The 21,253-nt window shown below is 46.4% G+C and overlaps 1 protein-coding gene across 12 annotated transcripts in view; it reads right to left on the bottom strand.

Moving 5' to 3' along the window:
* Positions 1-21,253, bottom strand: part of Med15 (mediator complex subunit 15) — a 59,796-nt gene that overhangs the window by 3,631 nt on the left and 34,912 nt on the right. For 7 of the 12 annotated variants that reach the window (XM_051191079.1, XM_051191073.1, XM_051191078.1 and 4 more), the window contains 7 exons: positions 18,129-18,364; positions 15,883-16,209; positions 14,251-14,379; positions 6,499-6,618; positions 600-727; positions 368-495; positions 70-204 (listed from right to left, as the gene is read on the bottom strand). In XM_051191079.1, coding sequence (XP_051047036.1) covers positions 70-204; positions 368-495; positions 600-727; positions 6,499-6,618; positions 14,251-14,379; positions 15,883-16,209; positions 18,129-18,364 — 1,203 coding nt within the window. The remainder of the gene's footprint in view (positions 1-69; positions 205-367; positions 496-599; positions 728-6,498; positions 6,619-14,250; positions 14,380-15,882; positions 16,210-18,128; positions 18,365-21,253) is intronic. The other 5 variants (XM_051191074.1, XM_051191075.1, XM_051191081.1 and 2 more) reach the window with 5 other exon arrangements.

Raw genomic sequence — 21,253 nt, 5'->3', positions numbered from 1 at the left:
GGAAAGAAAGGGGACACTAAGAAGCAGGCCCTGGAAGTCCTAGTTGTGCCCTAGTCTGGGTCAGCCTACCTTCATTCTTGTCGATCTTGTTGATCATGCGTCGCAGGGGCTCAATGTACTTGGACAGCTGCTTCAGCTTATCCAGGTACTGCTGTTCCTCTGCCTGGCTGGAGCCAGCTGGGCTCATGACAGAGCTGGGGTTCACTAGAGGGGACAGGAGGGGTAAGACTGGTTGATACAAGCTGTGGGGCAGGTGTCACAACAGGTCTGAAGGTCCCATGAGCCCTTTACATAATTTGAGACCTTGGAAGAGGAAGGGGCATTAGGCACCTTGTAGAGCTGTTCAACCAGCCCAGGGCCAACTTACCAGGGGTGTTTAAAGGTCCAGGAGAAGGGACGCTGAAGTTCTGCGGGGTACGTGCTGTCACTGGGCTCTGAGAAGGCTGTGGTGAGGGGCTAGGCAGGAAGCTGCTGGGGGATGGGGCAGGGCCAGAGCTGTAGCCAAGTGAATAAAAACAGGTCTGAGCCCAGAACACCTTGCCAGCTCTGAGGCTGGGGTAGAGGGAGGAGGACACATGTGTGCATCCCCAGCAGCCTACCTGACATTGGAGTTGGGCTGTGAGCCAGGTTGTGGGGATGGCTGTGGGGGAGGGGGCATCGACTGTGGGGTCTGCACCTGCTGGCCTGGTGATGGTGAGGACAGCATGGTGAGGCTGCTCTGGCTGACCTGGAAGTGAGGAGATTTATCCAGCTCCATGCTACACACACCCTGCCCAAAGCACCCCCTGGCCCCACCACCCATCTTATCCACCCTTTTTGCTCTTCAAGATGCTACACACCAAGGCAAACGCCTGGCCACATGGTACCCAAGGGGCTAGAAGAAGGCCAATAGGCCTTGGGGGGGGGGGGAGGGCAGGGGCATGAGGACTTCAGGTTTCTGGAGTGGGAGAGCTGTGGTAAAGGACTGCTTCTCAAGTACTGGTGTGTAAGGAGAGAGACCAGGAAGGCCTTACTTATGCTCTGCCATATTCTGTTTAATGTGAAACATTTCGCTGAGGGTCGACCATCCTTGGCTAGCCTATGGAGACTGTCTTTCTGTATGCCACCATGAGTCTTCCAGTCTGACTCTAGCTCCAAGGACACAGCCTTGGATGAAGGTGACTTGCTCTGTGATTTGTGCAGATGCCGCTGAGTCACCTGATTTTACCTGGGCTGACGTGGCCAAGGAGCCACATGCATGTCTTTAAGTGGTACCACACTAACCCTATAAGTGGTATAGCACCTCTGGCTAGCCTGGCAGGCAGAGCCTACTTGAAGGGATGAGTGACTTTTATCACAGCTCCCTGGGCTCAGAGCACCTAAGGATGGCTTCAGAGGCCTGGCTCTGTCCACAGAGGTGGCTGCCCTCTGCTGTCAATGCGCATTTGGACAACAGACACAGGACAGACTGTTCCACCACTAGCACCAGGGCCACTGACTTTTATCTAAGAACTCGTAGGACTGAAGAAATCACAGAACCAGGCAAAGGCAACAGGATGTAGGTGACCCCATTTTTCAGCAGAGAAGTATAACATGCTGCCCATTGTTCTCTTACTATCCTGGGACACCCTGGAGACCATACCAACTCGAAAGGCCCCACACATCCAAGGGAGCACCTCTTATACCCCAGTCAATCACTGTACACCAAGTAGTCAATCACTGTACACCAAGTAGCCCCACAGCCTGTCCCATGGCTTCCAGGTCAGCGAGTTCTACAGACCAAGTCAATCGGCTGCCTCTCCCAGTTTACTAGACACTGATGCCCATGTGGGGTCACACCCCACACACTGTCTCTGCCACAGCATGGGGACTGTCGGGCAAAGACCATTCTCTATGAATAGGTTCTTAACTTCTCAAGTGGGAACAGGATTCAACAAGGAAAATGATGCTTGCACTCCTTACCTGCCCATCCCACAATGGTCAGGTCAAAGATGACATGGGGCTTGGCATGGTAGCCTGTTCAGTCATCTCAGAATCACTGACTAAGCTCACAGACTCAAGTTTAGTTCCTAGAACCCACCTGGAGCAGTTCACATTCTGGTTTCTGTGAGTACTGCCCTCACATGTACAAACCCCCACATAGATACACACATAAACACATAGTTAAAAATAAAATCTCAAAAAAAAAAAAAAAAAAAAAAAAAAAGGCCCAGCCCAGACAATGCTATCATGTTGTGACCAAGAAACCCTGCACAGTGGGGAGCAGGAGAGCAAATTCAGGCTGCTGGCAGCCTCCCCAGCCTTCCTCTGAGCGGAAATTCACCCTGACTTAAGGAGGTCAGAGGTGCGCTAGGTGGACAAGGTGAGGAAGGTCTCTTATGCGTGCCGAGCACTCCTGTGGTGCTGGGATGCATTAGGAATCCATGGACACGGGAGGCACATGTCGTCAACATAGACCAAAAAACCTGCCTGGAATCAACCCGTGTCCTATCAAAGACCCAGTAACATACAGTTCCATGCAGACTACAGATGGCACACAAAAAGGCTGGGGTTCAAGCTCTGCCCTGTTGGCCAGACCTTCGCTACAGTGGGTGATTGCCCCTTACATATTCCCAAGACACTCTGGAACCCCTTCTTTTTCTCTGTGCCAATTGCCGATGCACTAGATACTGGCTGTAGCAGCACAGTTTAAAGCTCAGGTGTATTACATGGGACAGTTAGGCACACAGAGGGACATAAGACTGAAGGGGGCCACATAGTAGGAAGAAACCTCACAGTTCATGTCCCACCTTAACACCAACACTTGGGCACAGGACAAATGCTTTGACTCCTTCTACCCTTGTTGAGGACATAGCAGAGATCAAAGCAGCTGTCCCAAGACATGATGCAGTAGTCTAAGAAATGAAGAAGCAATAATCAGTAGAGCATGGGGGACAGAGAAGCTTCCAATGTAGGGAAAATCCCAGGACCCAGACAGAAGGGCATGCCTTTGGGGACAAGAGGGTCTCTTCCAGGCCAGGAGGTGGTGACACATGCCTTTAATCCCAACATTAGAGAGGCAGAGGCAGGCCTGTTCTACAGAGCTAGTTCCAGGACTGCTAGAATTGTTACACAGAGAAACCCTGTTTTGAAAAAGAAAACAAACAAAAGAGGGTCTTTCTTCTATTGGGAAGCCTGGACTCCAGGGTCATGATTCTCCTTCCCTAACATAGTCTAGAAACTTCAAGACCTCCAGAGTCCAGACTGCATCCAGCCTATTTACACATGAGGCTTTTCCAGACACACCTAAACAGCAAACCCCCACCAGTGTTTCACCAGGTCTGGGACTCCCAGAAGATCCAGTATGGGGTCAGCCTGGATTCTTTGGCTGCCCCAGAGGATGGGAGACAGAGAAAAGATTTCTAATGGGAAGGAAACAAAACCAAGGACACCCTTCACCTCCATGATCTGGAAACTCCAGCCCCCTAGAAGAACCTTCTAGGAGCCAAAGCCTAGTTGCTCAAGTCATTAGTCATTACAGACACCCCAGGTACAAGAAAGCATCCCATAGACTATCTCTAGGCAGAGTGACCTAGCAAGGAGGAAGAACCAGATGGGGGTTGCTGCTCTTGGGGCAGAGAAGGGACCTCTTGGGGGTGGAGGGACACAACAGATGGACAGGGGGATGGACAGATGGGTACTGGCTGTGCTTTCTCAGGTCACATTCTTGGCCCAGGCATGGACACGTCACAAGTGCTAACAAAAGCTAGAGTGGCAGACAGACCCGTGCACACCATCTTTCACTTGCATGTTAAAGGCATGGACTGTGGTGATCAGAGAGGTGGCTTGCTCAGGGTCTCACAGGGAAAGCCCAGGCACAAGCGCAAACATGGTGCTTCAGTCTGCTAGATAGATCATATGGGGACTACACATCACAGCTAGGTCAGCAGGAAGAATCTGGGTAGACTGCTGGAAAAGAATGGGAGGTCAGAGGGACCACAGCTGGGGAAGGAGGCTAGTCCAAAGGGCCACAGAGAACCTTAAGACAGGCTGGCACAATGATGCTGTTCCTCTCTAGACCCTATACCTGCCCAGCACTTAAAACTGTCCTAGCTCCTGACCCAGTACTGAGCATGAACATGGAATCCCACTCCAGAGAACCATGGACCACTCCTGTCATGGTGCTGTCTGCTAACATTCACCATGTATCACAGACAGGCAATGTGGATGCTGCTGCCCTGGCCCTTGTGAAGGTAGGAAGGGCTGAAATCAGACAGCTGTACTGTATGACCAGAGGGGAGTCTCCAGGCTTTTCTCCACTGACTTCTCTCCCTTATTCTTAGGGCCTTCATCTTCTGAGCAGGCAAGCAAAAATGAATGTGCTTTAAAGAAAAAAGAAAAAAAAAAAAAAAAAAAAAAAAAAAAAAAAAAAAGTCAAACCAGCTGGACCATGGGGGTGCATACCTTTAATCCCAACACTCAGGAGGCAGATACAGGTGGATCTCTGGGTTCAGGACCAGCCTAGTCTACAGAGTGAGTTCTAGGACAGCCAGGACTACAAAGAGAACCCTGTAAGAAAGACCAAACAAACAAAAACAATAGAATAAAATGAAACAAAATAAATAGGATAAAAATCACACCAAACCAAAGCACAATCTTGCCTTATGTCCTCTTGCCACACTACTGCTCCCAATTCCAACAACTGCTGCATTTGTCTTCAACAGCTGCATGGACATGTCCCCTACCTGGCAGCACTTCACAGGAGGACGATGAGTAAGTCTGGGTGATTTCAAGTTGCCATCTACCAGTGATGGTTCAGTCAACCAAGCCACAATGTTCTATGAGGGTAATCCAAATTTTTCCAAGTACTTTTTGTTTTAGCCTCTATCTATTTTTCTCTTTCTTTCCTCTCCTCCAACCAACTTTCCTGCCTTCTGGGGTTAGGAAGTATTATAGATTCTAAGACCTATTTCAGTTGACCGCTCAGGAGCTACTCACAGTGGGAATGGAGGCAGGGTAAGGCCCAGGGCAGAACCTAGTTTAAAAGACATCGACAGACTCTGTCAGTTAGAAGAGAGAGCATGGCTGTGAGAGCAGCAACAAAAGCAACAAAAGCAGGGCTGAGGGCTCCTAGGATAATTTACTGACAGGACTTGAGTCTTGATCCTCAACACGTTCACTCCCAGCTCTTTCCACATGCAAAGGAACTAGATGCTTGAATTTACCTGCCACAATGAGAACTAACATGGTTCTACACACAAAGATTCTCACTCAAGATCACACCCTCAAAAATGTTAGGGACCTTCAGTTTCTACATAGTCTTCTGTGCTGCTAAGTCATTTATCCCCACAATTCCACCTGACTCTGAGAACCCAATGTATACTGAGCTAGAGGCCTCTGCACCCTCCTTGGAGGAAGCTATACAACTGTTCATGTCTGACTATGTGGGGGATTGTTCCTGCATGTGGGCCCTCATGCAAGGGCAGCAACTCCATCTGCTAGAATCATAGATGTGATTTCCTATGTAGGAAAAGGAATTCTAAAGTTCTTTTAGTGGTCAGGTTTTTTACAATAAACTCGCTAAAATGGAAAGCCTTGTAATGAAAGAACATTAATACCAGTCTACCCTCATAATCTTCAAAACAATGCCTGACATAGGGAATGCTGATAAGCAAATGAATACACAGGTGTGGGGGGATGTGACTCCAAATTCCACATGGTAGTGTACAGCATATTTCCATGAAATCATGAAATGCACAGAATGTAGTCCACCAAGTTTCTATGTGACAATGACACACTCCTCCCAGCAAACTCTAGAATATTCTGGCCCAGCAAAATGTTTGCCCATGATGGCTGTGTCTGCAGTAATCGGGACCACACAGCTCAACAGCAGCAAATGTGACTGGTACCAATGAGGACCAGATGCTTGGTCTGAATGTAACAGCCAGCCATACACAGAATCAGAGAGTAGAGCCCAGGTTGGCTTCAAACTTACTTCAAGAGTTCTAGAATTATCGCCATACTCAATTTTATACCTAGAGCTTAGTGATCAAACCCAGGGCTTTGTGCATGCAAGGCAAGTATTTTGCCAACTTGACTGCATCCCTACCTATGTCTTCTGTTTTATTTTACCATGAAAACAAAAGCAGTATGACAATTTTAAAGTAAAGAAAAAGCCCCTGAAGAAATATCAGTAAGAGCCAAGCATGGTGATATGCATTTCGTCCCAGAACTCAGAAGGAAGAGGCAGAGGCGGCCAGAGCTCTTGAGTTTGAGGTCAGCCTGGTCTACAGAGTGAGTTCCAAGATAGTCAGGGTTACACAGAGGTACCTAGTAGGTAGTTACACAGGCTACCCTGTCTCAAAAGAAAGACCGACCAGTAGGGCTTAGCCTCAAACAAAATGTAACCCTTGTTTTCTTGCGTTGAAAGCCACCAGAAAGGAAGTCACCGAAAGTGAAAGGAGGTATGTTTCATGGAGGTGCTCAGAGGAACCCCAAGCTTTTGGGCCGAGCTCTGTATGAAGCCCAATCTGTAAATACCTGTGCTGTGGGCTGTCCGCCCAAAGAGATGGAGCTTGATGGGCCAGCAGACATGGTGGAGGTGGGCGGGAACCGGGCTCTTACGTGCATCCCGCCTTGGGCCAAGGCTTCAGCAATCATCTTTGAGGATAGAGGGACAACAGACAAGGTAATTGCAACAAGAACTGCAGTGCATGGCAAGTGAGGGTATGTGTAGCCTCGTGGAGTGGCCACAGAGGTGAGGCCCCTTCAAATGACACAGAAGTGCAGGGATGCTTGGGGACATGTTCAAGCACACATCTGTAGGCTCAGGGAAGCACCAGGATCGAGAGATATCAAGAGTGTAAGCTAGACCTCTACTCTACTAGCCAAAGTCCCATAATGGTTGTACTGGACACACCTCTGAGCTGTAGGTAGAATACATCCTATGGTCAGGGCAGTGTCAAAAGCCAGACTGCTCAGGTGGCAGTTTAGGGAGACCCAAGTTCTTGGGACAAACTTGGAAAGAGGACATGTCACTGAAGCAGCAACCTCTTAGCATTCTCTTAGAAGTGTACCTGGAGGCCAAGGCAAACCAATCTATCTGGACTCTTGGGGACACTGGTTTTGGAAGTATGGAGGAATGGGATGGTGGTAGGAGAGCCTGGGGTTCTCCTAAGGAGTTTTCTCAAAAATGATGAAGAGCTCTCCACAGGGACATAAAAACATCCCAGAGTCAGGAGCTTCAAGGCCAACAGAGACCTTTCCCTGGGTCAACTTCTGTTTCTTGATCATATAGTCAGCCAAGGGCAGGCTATTACTGTCATGGCTTTGGGGCTGGCTGCCCTTACTCTGTGTTCTGAGGTAGGGATGGAACCCAACCTAACTCCTGGAACACAAGGACTCCATGCACTCAGCATGTCACAAACTAGAATAAAATGACACAACCTGGTTCAGAAAGTAGGACATAACCACCAAAGCAAAACAAACCTAATAACAGATGTGAGATGATCACTTCAACCCAGGAGTTAAGAGATTAGCAATATGGTAAGACCCAACCTCAAAACAAACCACTGAGTCCCAGGAAGTTATGAGTTAGGCTACCAGAGCAGGATGTTATTGCAGATGATTCAATCTGTGCAGCAAAGGCAGCTAGAGACAAGGCTCCAGGACAGGCCTCTGAGGGGGTCCATGGCATCACACGAAGGGCTCATGTTCACACACAGGAGGTGCATGCAGCAAGCACCATAGAAGACTCCAAAGAGAACATCCTAAGAGCCACGAAAGGCACAACCCTCACCACTCTTGCAGTAAACAAACCTGTTGGTTCTGATGGTGGCTCTCAAACCAGGAGTATTGCCTCTAACAGCCCATCCCTCAAAGGGTCACTGCAGATACAAAGAGGGCTAGGTGTTCAAGCGCCCTCTGCCTACCCTGGATGAGGAGGAGATAAAGGTAATTGGTGGTCACTCAGGAAGATCCATTCATAACCAGTAGTTCCAGTGCCATCTGCAGTATCTCCTTCCAAATGACAGCATCCAGAAGAAAACCATGTGAGGTGAGAGGTGCCAACTTGTCTCCAGAAACAAGAAAAGCCATGGAGAAGGAAAAACTATGGACCCTCTGGCTGGTTTTCTTATTTATTAAAGATTTATTTTATATTTATGGGCTTGCTTATATGAATATATTATACCTATGTGCATGTCTAGTACCTACAGAGGTCAGAAGAGGGCGCTGGATCCCCTGAAACTGGAGTTGCAAGCTACCATATGGGTGCTGGGAACTGAATCAATATTCTCTGGGGGAGCAACAAGTGTTCTTAACCTCTCAGCGGTCTCTCCAGATCTGTTTAGTTTATTTTTAAGGATTTCTTTAATTTTCTGTGTATGACTGTTAGCCTACATGTATGTCTGTGCACCATGAACATGCAGTACTCTTGGAGGGCAGAACAGAGAGTTAGTTACACATGCTGGAAGCTACCACATGGGTGCTGGGAACCAATCCTGGGTCCTTAAAAACAGACAGTGCACTCTTTCCAGGCCCTGATGGTTTTCTTTATGAAGAACATCTGACAAGAAGAGCTCATTTTCTTCCAGAAAGAGATCCCAGCAGAAAGCACTGCAAACATTCACAGAATCAGATGAGCAGCTACCAAGTACAATTTTCTGTACTCTACTTCTCAATATACTGCAAAGGAATTCCAACAAAAAGACCAGAGCAGCTAGCCTAGTTCCCAGCCGTGGCCACTATACAGGAAGGTTCAGGGACATAGGGACCCTTTGGGTCAAGGTTCAGTCAAAGATCAATTCTAAGTCAGCTATACTGTGTGTGTACACATGACAGATGTCTGTCTTGGTTGTCAGTTCTTTGTCACCTAAGTTATTGCTTAGTTTTGTATTATTAGGAGAACAGAAAGTGAAAGGGCCAATGCATAAGACAATAAAGATATACTCTACTCTGGCTTTATTGCTGGACCCCAATAAATTCCACTGAAGGTGACTTCATCTCTCCTAACAACATGAACACCATCAGGTAAGAGCCAGATAAAACAAATAAAGCAGGGCTGCTGATCCTTCTAGAGCATTTACCCCAGGCAAAGTGCTCTGCTATCCTCATTACACATCACTATACCCTGGCACTAGTATAGGCTCTATCTACCAGGATGCCTTTGCTACCAAGGGCACACTTCAGGAATTAATACCAACAACTTTCACAGGGTTGGATGGTGGCCTTTTTTGTGGCATGTGGCAGTTCACACACACGAAGCTGTGACATGTAGTGTCTTCATCCAGGCAGAATACATGGGCACCAGGTAGGAAATTCTGTCTTTGAGCTCCTGGTTAAGTAGATAGCTAGCCATGCTATGCAAGAGCCCACAAAACCACCCTGTGAGCACTCCTGAGAAGCTACCAAAAAACCGTCTTGAACTCAATACACTAAAACCATACACTAAAATCACTTCAAGATCCAAAAACAAGGCGATACTTGACAACAGCAGTAAGGACAGCTTCACTCCAATAAGACTGCCTAGTAGTCTCTACCTGAAGGGGGCGCTCTCTAATCTCAAATCACAAGCCTTAGAAGCTTGGTTGTGGGCTGAGGCTCAGCAGGGGAGCACTTGCTTACCATGCTCACAGGTTTCCTTTTGTTTTGTTTTGTTTTGTTTTATTGAGACAGGGTTTTCCTGGCTGTCCTGGAATTCAGAGACATTCATTCATGCCTCTGCCTCCTGCGTGTTGGGGTTAAATAGTCACCACAGCAGGGCACTTTTTAAAACTTTTTTTTTTTAATTAACTTATTTTTATATTATGAGCATTAGTGTTTTGCCTGTATGTAAGTCGTTGGGGTCCCCTGGAACAGTTACAAACAGTCGTGAGCTGCTATGTAGGTTCTGGGGATTGAACTGAGATCCTTTAGAAAAGCAGATGGTCACTGAGCCATCTCTCTCCAGCCCCTAAAAAAATGTTTTTAAAGCCCATTTCTCAGGTTAGTACTACTGGAAGGGATAGGACCTCTACTTTAGGTGTAGAAGTGACAGTGTTAACTGTCAACCTGATGGTGTTTTGAATCACCCAGGAGACAAGTTCCCAGCATCCCTGTAAGGGATTACCTTAACTACCCTAACCAAGGTGCATGACTCCACTGCTGGGGCTGAGCCTGAACTAGATAACAAAAGAAGGTAACCTGGGCACAAGCATCCACTGCTCTGCTTTCTGTTTTGTTTGATTTTGTTTTGTTTATGTAGCTGGACTACGCTGGCCTTGAACTTGGAGATCTGCAGGCCTCGTCTTCTGGAGTGGTGGGAATAAGATGTGGACCACCATGCCTGGCTGCTCTCTGCTTCTTAACTGTAAGATACAAGCTGCCTCAAGCTTCTGCAACTTTGACTCCTACCATTATGGACTGGACCCTGAACTGTGTCCTCAAATTTCTTCTGTCAGAGTATTTCACTACAGCAACAGAAAAAGTAACTACTAAAGGGTATGACTACAGAAACCTAGCTTGGAATGTCTTATGTCCCAGTTGCCTCAAGTGGCAGCTTCCATCTATCACATGCTCCCTGTCATGAGGCATTACCCCAACAAGGGCCGAAAAGGAATGGAATCAAGTAGCTGTAAATGCCTAGGAGCCAAAATGACCCTTCCTTCCACATCCATCACCTCGGGTGTTTTACACACCATGTGGAAAACATCACACGGAAACTGCACAGGGCTGGGATAGATGATGGAGTGCTTACCTAGCATGCAGAAATCCCTGGCTCTGCCAATCCTGCATACACTGAGTGTGGTGAGCGCCTGGAACCTAATATATATATATATATATGTATGTATGTATGTATGTATGTATGTATCACAGGGAGAAAGGATGAGACACTCAAGGTCAGTCTCAGCCATAGGAAGTTAAAGGCCAGCCAGGTCTTCCTGAGGCAAGTCCAAATAAAAAAATCTGCAGACAATACAACTTCAGTGATGTGAAAAACCAGAACCAGCAGCCACTGCTTCTTGCTCTGGGTGCTTCTCTTACACTAACTCCTCTCTAGTCCCTACTTACTACAGTTATCTGCTGTTTGTTAAGGTTCACAGATATTCACAGATAAGAGTACTTTAGGCCTTTTCAAAACTGACACTGAGGCAACCTGGATTTCAAAGAAGCCTTGATTCCAGGGTCCACCTTCAGGAGGGCCTATCATGCCCAAGCCACCCAGCCACACCTCTCTCCAGAATAATGCAATGAGACCAATCAATCAGCCCCACAAAACTGTGATGCAATAGGTAAATACAAAAGGTGGGAGGAAGGCAAAGGGGAATAGCAAGGGACAAATGATCCCACAGGAGAATGGGAAAACAAGGAAGGGGCTTTTCAGCAAGGAGGAGGGAGGCAAATACAGAAGTGGGTAGGTAGGTATGTGAAATAACAATAAGGATGTCTGAAAAGACACAAAGAATCATACTATTAACTATTTACCCCAAAAAATAAATAACCTATGAGTTAATTCCATGTATAGATACACAAAAATCACACACAGCACACACACTATACACACATGCACACACGCACGCGTGCGTTTTAATGACCTTTTCTCATCAGGGATGACAGTGTTCCCTTTAAGCCCTTTAAGACCCAAAGACCACATTAACAAAACTCCATAGTAGACATGGGAGGCCTTCTTTAAGTAACAATTCAACAGGCCAGGGCTGTGCAAGAGATTCTCAAACATAACAGTCTATTGCTGTTGCCCTTGATTACCTCCCCGACAGGTAGAGAACAAGCCCCTATAGCTAAAGACACTGTGGAGTTCAGAAACAGAGTCCACAGGACCCCAAACTGGAAATGACCCAAATGCCCTCTTCCTGAAGACTAGCTTTCAAGGCACCAGAAAGCACCATGTACCTCCTTCCAAAGACGAAGGTAACCAACAGCCCTACCCAGCTCTGATGTCTATGAACTGTATCAATGGCCAGCATGCAGAATAAACCTAAGAGTGCAGTAGTGGCACACATACCTGGGACAGTAAACAACAGCTTTGTAATTGGACATAAGACTGACTTAACAAGAGGGAAATTAAGCCTTGTACTATAAACCTAGCCAACTACTCAGTACTAGTGAAGTGTAGTTCTCACCCCTCATTAAGAAAACCTCTCTTTGCAACAGATCAGCAGATCAGCAGAGAACAGCAGATCAATATGCAGAATTGTGAAGCCCAGTCCCAGTGGATACATCTACAAAATTCTCCCTCACCTACAGCTAAGGGAACACTTCACAGAGGGGCACAAAGACTATAAGAACAGAGGATCAGGGACAGTGTGTCTCTAGTAACATCAGATGCTACATCCATAAAGTCTCGCCAACCAGACTGCCCAAATGTGAGTTGGACAAGATGATATCAATGGACATGCCAAAGTGCAACTGAGGAAATCTGGGAGTATGAGCGGTGGTCTTCCCAGGGAAGAGAGCTAAATGATCAGTTCCCCAAACATACATACAAGTACATTAGACTGGATAGGTTATACTTAGATATATAATTTATATACATACATTTAGATACATATGCATATAACAGTTTTTTTAAAAAAAGAGGTTGTAATTACATTAATCTCAAAAAGAAAGAAAATGAGCAGTGCGAGGACTGACTCCTAAGGCATCACCTTTGGACTCAAGAGCACAGTGCACTGGGAACACAGGCCCAAAGAAGGCATTGAAGGCGGTGCCAAAACACCAATAGCATAGTCCTTAAAAAACCAATTCCATGAGGAAATAAACCAAAATGGCCATCACCCTCTTAACCACCTGATCAGGAAGGACCTATGCCTACCATAAACTGCACCTGACACTGATTCCCACTGGGGTAGAAGGGACACTGACAAGAGCTGTGGGCTCCAGGTGACTGCTGACAGCTGGCCACACTCCCACAGCAGCAAGGCAGGAGCAAGGTACTGAAGGGAGCCACGTGTGCACTTGACACAGAGACCTGCTGTGGAGCACTAAGCATACATGGCCACACATGCTTTGGGTGGCAGACAAGACACCAACAAGGCTAGCAACAGGATACACACTTCCTCCAGCAGGAAGCCAGCAGACAATCAGGACAAGCCCACACCAGTGGCATCTATTGTCTTTTCATGGCGACTTGTCCAATGCTAAGAGATGTTTCTTACTGGGCTGAGCCAGCAATGCGGAGGGTCATAGCTTCTGAGTCCCAGGTCAATGGAGAGGTGGTCATAAAGCGCCAAGAAAAATGGCTGCCAGCAGCAGGGCAGTCACTGTGTCACTACTGTGCTGACCCTCAGCCATACCTCCTCTGCACAGTTCATCAAAAGGAAGCAGCCACCAGAAGCCCAAGACAAAGAGTAGTGATGGGAAATGGACTGTCACCCCACAGGTGCTTGGCTTCCTCACGTCAAACGCAGGAAACCCATGGTGTTTTCACACAAGGTCACATTAATCTGAGTGTGTAGGTGGCACAAGAACCCTGGACTGAGGTCAATTGTGCAGTGATACCTCTCCTCAGGTACCCTTGCAGATGTACCACTGAGGATCAGGAAGGGCTGTCATTAAACACTCCTCAACAATGCAGAATACATGCTAAGCACCTGACCCATGGTAAAGCATCTGGACCCTGAGCTTCATGTGCTTTAGTACAGGCCTTGGGAGGGGACACCGTGTAGTCATTGGTACTTTCTGTGGACAGAACCCAGTAAGAGCCTTGCCACACAGCTCATGGCTAAGCCCCAAGTCAGGACTCTCAGTGTGCCTACTTGGTGGGAAAAATTGTGGCCAGTGCAAAGATGAAGCAGATCTTTGAGACAAATCACAAGGACCCAGAGGTTCAATTCCTCCAGCACCAAGAAAAGCCAGCCCAAGCCTCCTGCATGCTGTCATCCCACTGACATCTGACATGCAAAGGATAGGTGTGACCTGTCAGTGACAGGAATGTTGTAAAACACTTTCCTTACAGAATGCAAGCCTCTGAGAGTAGCAAGCCCAGGATGCACTCTCCCTGATCATTCCTGTCACCCTCCACCCCAGCAGCTGTGCTCAGTGGCTCCAGAAGAAGCTGAAAGAGGATGAAACTTTGAAGCTTTCCTCTAAAGCATCTCCTTCAAGTGCTATAAAGGAAGGTAAGGGTACCCAAGGAAAAATGGAAACAACACACACCAGGCAAGTACCAAGCAGAAACAGCTACTTTACCATCTTAGCCTCTAATCCAACAGAACTTTCATCACAGAGCTTTGTGCATAGGCAGGTATGCACCTGCTAGTGACTAAAGAAACCCTGGGCTCCCAAGGCCCTCACCTGGACGCCGGGAGCTACCATCTGGGCAGCCTGTGCTGTCTGCACTGCTGCCTGCTGTTGTACCTGGGGCTGCACCTGCTGCACCTGGGGTTGCACCTGCGGCTGCTGGACCACCATCGGAGCACGGACCTTGAAGGAGGAAGGAAAAAGCAACTTGGAACCTGCAGAGAGCAGAGCACCCACTACCTGTGTGGGAGCTTTAAGAATGGAACCTTCAGAGCTGTTGAGGTGGTTGAGTGGGTAAAGGTGTCTGCCACCAAGCCTGATGACCTGAGTTTGAGCCATAGAACCTATGAGGTAGGAGAGAACTGACTCTTTAAAGTTGTCCTCTGACCTCTACACACCAACTGTGGCAAACCCCTTCCCCAACCTTTTTTTTTTTTTAAGAAGAAGCCTCCTTTTGGGACAAGGCATGGGACTGCAATGACACCATGAGCTATGATGTCACCTTACTGTGACCCTGTGTCACACAGGGTCAAAAGAAATAGCCCACACCAGCCTGCCTATGAGTTGGCAAAACCAAGCCCCACCTTCCCAAATATGGCAAGAAACAAGACAGCCCTCCCGTGTAGACCAACCACAACCACAAGCTAAGCAACAATTTCCCAAGTTGAGCACATGGCCTGGCCTGCTCAGTTGGTAAGAGTGACACTGAAAGCCCAGACTCCATGAAGGAAAGCAGGCTGGCCAGCTGGCAGATGGCTTAGCTAGAAAGATGACTTTGGGCGATGGAAGACAGGAAACACACATAACTGAGGGACTACCATGTGGAGATACTACTACAGGTACAGGGCAAGCCCTGGCCAGATCTACATTGGGAGCTTCTCCTTAGATTTCCAAGCTGCCAGACCCAAATTCTAGTAGGCACCCTGTCAGGGAGAACACACAGCTCTGGTCCCAAAAGGCTGGCTCCAGGTAATTGGTGAGTGACCATACCTGCAACTCACAACCCTCCCAGCCGACTCTTCTTTATCGTGACATTCAGCTCAGGTGAGATCCCTGTCCCCATGTCACTTCGCGAATCACAGGTAGAAAAGGCCACAAAACCCTCAGGGGCAGAAAGGATTCTCAAATTGTCTCTTTTCATGGCAACTAGTCTTGGTGGCAGTAGTCTGTTTCCTGTGAATGCTGTGAGATTTACTTTATATCAAGATGCGCAATGAGGCAGGAAATCATTAAGTTTTACATGAATATTATCTCAGAAGTATGGTAATGATGAGGGCTAAAGGGCTGGAGCTTGTGGTACTTGTACCATATGTTTAGTTTGCATAAAGCTCCCAGGTTCAAGCCCCAGCACCAACAGAAAAACAAACCCACAGAACAGCTGATAAGCATATCCTCCCACATTGTGAGATTACCTCTTAATCTAACCATGTGTACCAGACATGCCACAGACACTACTGAAATTAGCCATGTAGTTTAGAAGATGTGACAGCCTGAAGTATATGGAAATAACTGTAGGAAACACTCCCTCACCTACATGTGCTATGGAGCTGGATAAGAAGACTCAAATAGGAAAGGCTGCCTGAAGTCGATACACAAAGGACATGCTACCTACATCCACAGAAACTGATGACCACACACGACACCGTAAGAGATGTGGCTGCTATGCCATAAGCGTTGGGTACTCACAAATTTCAGCTGCTGTTGGGCAGCATACAGCATTGGTCCAGGGAGGGCTTGTGCTTGTGACACCAAAGGCTGGCTTTGTGACTGTGGTGGGAGTTGTGGTGGTTGGTTCTGAGCAACTGGGGATTGCTGGGCCTGCGGTGGTGGCTGGTGATGCTGTGGATGATGCATCTGTTGCAGCTGCTGGGGCAGGGTCTGAGAAGGGGGAGGCTGTGGCTGCTGCATTGGTGGCTGCTGCATTGGTGGCTGGGCCTGCAAAGCTTGTTGCTGTTGCTGCTGCTGCTGCTGCAGCTGCAACTGTGCCATCCTCTGCAGTTGCTGCTGTTGTATCTGAAGACAAAATAATAATACTCAGTTACCATTCAACAGCCCTTGGGGTGCTAGTCTTAGCCTGGGTTAATGAAATGGGCACACCCTTCAGGTAGACCTGCCTGGAAGGCCTCTCATAATGGGAAGGGCAGGCAGCATGTCAAATTCAGGACCCAGAGTTCTTTAGAACAACTATAGCTGTTTTATAGACACTAAGAACAAACTCAAGTTGTTCTTGTGCCCTGACCACTAAAGAATGGTTCACAACTAGGATGATTCAAGAGAAATAGGTCCAAGTCCTACAGCAGGTAGATCAGAAGTTCAGGAAACAACAGATGCTTGTACCTCTCCCAACAGGCTTTTTGTCTCCAGAAGTGGTCAGCAGTCTGACCCTCACAAGGATGACCATAAGGAACGTATGTAAGGCTAAAGATTAATAGTAAGCATCGGGAAAGGAGATTCCAAAGCCAGAGGAGGCCAGAAGACAGAGCAAGCCTCTTTCTTTGAGCCTTTCTCCCTCAGTCAACACTTGCATGTCTAGATTATGACTGCAAACTACTTATGGCCAGGGATACTTCTAAGGTGACACACCGCTGCCCTGAAGGACACAATTTTCATTCTGCACCCAAACACTAAGAAACAAAACAATTGTTATATGTGTCCTTAAAAGAAATGCCTCTCTGTTAGGGCATAGGCGAACCAGGCTTGAGGGTCTGAAGAGAAGAATGAGCATGTGCTCATACCACCCATCACCACCCCGCCTCCAGCTCTGCACCTCACCTGGGCACAGTAGAGCTGGTCTTAGTAGTATGAGTGTGGGTGAACCAGATATGTGCACTTGAGAGAAAAGAACTGACCCTGCTCCTTGTTCTAGAGCTCAACTGGGTAGCGACTACTGGAAAGTTGACAGGCTGACCAACCCTGCTACCACCCAGGCCCAGAAACAACACTGTGAGTTGGCCCACCCCAACATCCACTTCATGTATGAGCTGTTGGAGCATATGAAGGGAACAAACATACAGACCCTAAACAGCAGGATCTCCATGACACAGGACAACAACAGGGTATCCAAGAGGAGCCCCAGTGAGAGCCCATTATCAATGGTGTAGCAGAAGCCAGAGGCCTTGAGCCAGACCAATGACTCCAATGACTCATGGAAACAAACACTTGAAAGTAAAGATGAATGAAATAAAGGGTAAAGTGTGTGACTCAACAGGCCATACTACAGCTTCCAGGATGTGAGTTTTCTTTTTATTGTTATGTATTATGTTTGGTCTTTGCTTTTTCTTTTAAATTTCTTTTAAATTGTTTTGGGGGAGGTTGCAAGGACAGAGGGTAGATGTGAGGGGATGGGGAGATGTGTGGGATCTGACTGAATGATGTGAAATCTACACAGATTCAATAAAAGCTAAAAGGATTTAAAAAGAAAAGAAAAAAAAGGAAAACAGGCAGTGGTGGCACACACCTTTAATCCCAGCACTAGGGAGGCAGAGGCAGGTGGATCTCTGTTAGTTTGAGGCCAACCTGGTCTACAAAGTGAGTTCCAGGATAGGCTCCAAAGCAATACAGAGAAAACCTGTCTTGAAAAGAACCTAAAAAAATAACCTAAAATAATAAAAAAAAAAAAAAAAAAAACATGAAATGTGCTAACAACACAACTCAAGCATCCCGAGTCTTGGGGTGTCTGCCTCCCCACTTCCTTCTGTTAGCTCGTATGTACTGCATATAGACCTTGTGACACAGCAGATACGTGGTACAAATCAAGAGTCCATCTGAGAGGCCTTCCTCCTGAGCTAGGATCTACTTTTCCCACCTATGGGAAGGAAAGCCCACCGAGGAGGGCTAACTCAGCCTTGCACCGAAGGCCTTGGCTGACATTTATTCGCAGGCTCAAGGACTACAGGACTAAGGCCTAGTACAGCAACAAGGAAACTTGGTACCTGTTGTTGCTGGCTTTGGTGATGTAACTTGATCAGGTGCTGCTGCTGCTGTTGCTGCAGATGCTGCTGCTGCACTACTGCTTGGAACTGTTGCTGCATGGCATTCTGTTGTGCCTGGAACTGCTGCTGCTGCTGCTGCTGCTGCTGTTGCTGCTGCTGCAGTGCTGCCTGCTGTTGCTGGAACTGCTGCTGCTGCTGCTGCTGCTGCAATGCCACTTGCTGGAGCTGCAGCTGAGCTGGAGAGTGCATATAGACTTAGGCTGTGCAACTATCTCAGAGCAACATGACAAGGCAGGCAGCAATAGCCATTGCCTATGACAAAGCTGCCTCTGGCAACTAAACACTATACTTTACTAGAGAGACAGACACATCAAGTAGGAAGTGGCATTAGTGTTGGTTATGGAATTTAGCATCATGAATTACTCTCTAACCATTGAAGAGAAAAGGGGGCTGAGTCTTGAAGATGAACAAAAAACCCAGCCTCTGGAAAGCAGTAATATACTATACTATCTAAGGATTTGCCTATCTGAACATGTCATACAAATGGTATTAGAAACCACATGTGCTCTCCTTTTACTTAGATAGCATTCACAAAGATCACTCAGATTGTGGAGGTTATCAGCTTCACTGGCATTATTTGTATTGCCAAATAACATTCTATTGTACTCCCACACTTACTTTGTCTACTCAGTCATGAACTGATAAACTCTTGAATTACTTCCATATCTAAGCTACTGAGATCACTGATAGGAAGTGAAACTAAACTGACTGGGATGATAGCTGTAAAAGTGTGAATAAACAAAAAGCCAACTAATAGCACAGTGAAATCTTGAATGAGTGAACTGCGTTAATAAGAATTATATTTTCCTAGGCAGTGATGTTGCACACCTTTTATCTCAGAACTTAGGAGGCAGAAGCAAATGGATCTCTTGTTAGTTCGAGGCCAGCCTGGTCTACACAGTGATTTCCAGGACAGCAGGGGCTACATAGAGAAACCCTGTCAAAAAAAAAACAAAAAAAAAAAAAAAAAAACAAAATTGTATTTCAATAAAGCCAATAGAAAAAAAATAACACAGGTCTTTTGTATACTCAGCCCAGTGGTAATACTGCATAAAATTGTAAGGTCACAACAGGTCTGGATGGGTTCAGTCACCATCACTGCAACAAGACACTCAACTGTTCCAACCCAAGTATCCCTTAACTGTTACCTCCCACTCGCTTCGTCTTAGGTCTTTGCATGCTGGAAGGACTATCAACTCCTAGAATTGTCTTTTGACCTCCTCACACACACTGTGGCACAAACAACTCTCCCACAACGAGTAAATACAATTTTTTTACAAACATGGTACAGAGGGCGTTGGTGGCACACACCTTTAGTCCCAGCACTCAGGAGGCAAAGGCAGGTAGATCTCTGTGAGTTTGAGGTCAGCCTGGTCTACAGAATGAATTCCAGGACAGCCTTCAAACCCTCAGAGAAACCCTGTCTCGAAAAACAAAACAAAACAAAAAATTACAACAACAAAAAAAAATGTGGTACAGAATCAAGAGCCCATCTGAGAGGACTTCTTCCTGAGCTAGGGTCTACTTTTCCCTCCTGTGAGGAAGCCCATGGAGGAGGGCTAATTTAGCCTTGCACCGAAGTCCTTGGCTGACACATTTTAAAATATAATTTTTAAATGAGGATAATATGAAGCCAGGTGGTAATGGTGAACACCTTTAATCCCAATGCTCGGGAGGCAGAGGCAGGCAGATCTTTGTGAGTTCAAGTCCAGTCTAGTGTACAAAGCGAGTTCCAGGACAGCCAGGGCTGTTACACAGAGAAACCCTGTCTCGAAAAACCAAAAACAAGCAAAAAAAAAAAAAAAAAAAAAAAAAAAAAAAAAAGATAAAATAATAATAAAATAAATCAATAAGGATAGTATAACTCTTGGTGATTGGAGCTTACCCATTCATTCACATGGCTCTGGTAATCCAGGCACAGTGGTATCAGTAGTTCCTTCTTTCTATTTATCGAATGGTCTAACACAGCATGGACTCCTCCTAGTGTGACTAGTCACATGTGAGCAAGATCTGAGGTGACAGCAGATTCGTACTATTATAAGTAAAACTACTAAGGTTTGCACATGGAGTTTTTATGTAAAAGTTCATTCTTCTGGGATAAATGCCCTTAAGGATGTGGCAACTGAGTGAGCTACAGCATTTTTTTTTTTCCTTTTAGTTGGTTTGGAATTCACTCTGTAGATCAGGCTGGCCTCCAATTCACAGAGATTCACATGCGTCTGCCTCCCGAGTGCTGGGATTAAAGGTGTGCACCACTACCACCCAGCTAGGCTTCATTTTTAAAAAGATTTATTTTTATTTGTGTGTATGTGTGTGTTATCTGTATGGGTGTATGCCCCAGGTGCTCACTGAGGCCAGAAAAGTGCGCTAGATTCCCTGAAGTTGCAGTTATAGGTGATGAACAAACCAATGTGGGTGCTGGGAACTGAATCCAGGTCCTCTGCAAGAGCAACAAGTGCTCTTAACCACTGAGCATCTCTCCAGCTCTTGTCTGTTTAACTTTTAAAGAATTATCTGCATTCTCATCTGAAACCCATGAATGACCCTGACTCTCCATCTCTAGCACTGTTGTCACAATTCCTTTTAGCCACTGTTGGTAAGTTTGAGAACTTTTAAATTTATTTTGTGTTACAGACTTCTAACTTTGATACCCAGAAAACACGAGAACAACCACAATACTCTGAAATTAATAAGACTTACACAGTTCGGTTCCCAGCATCCACATGGCAGCTCACAACCACCCACAACCTCAGTTGAAGGAGATCTGATGCCCTTTTCTGGCTTCCACAGGCACTAGGTGGTACATATATGGTATACAAATACACATGCACACAAAACACTCAAACACATAAATAAAATAAAAAATGTATTTTTTAATGAACCAAATTTTGTCTGTTTAAGTATCCATTACCAATTAAACGGGTAATTAATTGTCTAATACATCTTTACCATCTATTTTCATACTTTTCTGGGTCTTACACTACTGGTATCACATCCCATCTTTTATAGAAAAACTTGGAGATGGAGAGAGAGATGTTCAGCAGTTAAGAGAACCCAGCTGCTCC

Source organism: Phodopus roborovskii, unplaced genomic scaffold, assembly GCF_943737965.1.
Source record: "Phodopus roborovskii unplaced genomic scaffold, PHOROB, whole genome shotgun sequence".
In the NCBI taxonomy this organism is placed as follows: domain Eukaryota; kingdom Metazoa; phylum Chordata; class Mammalia; order Rodentia; family Cricetidae; genus Phodopus; species Phodopus roborovskii.
Note: the sequence above shows the minus strand (reverse complement) of the source record. Positions and strands in the feature narration are given on the sequence as shown.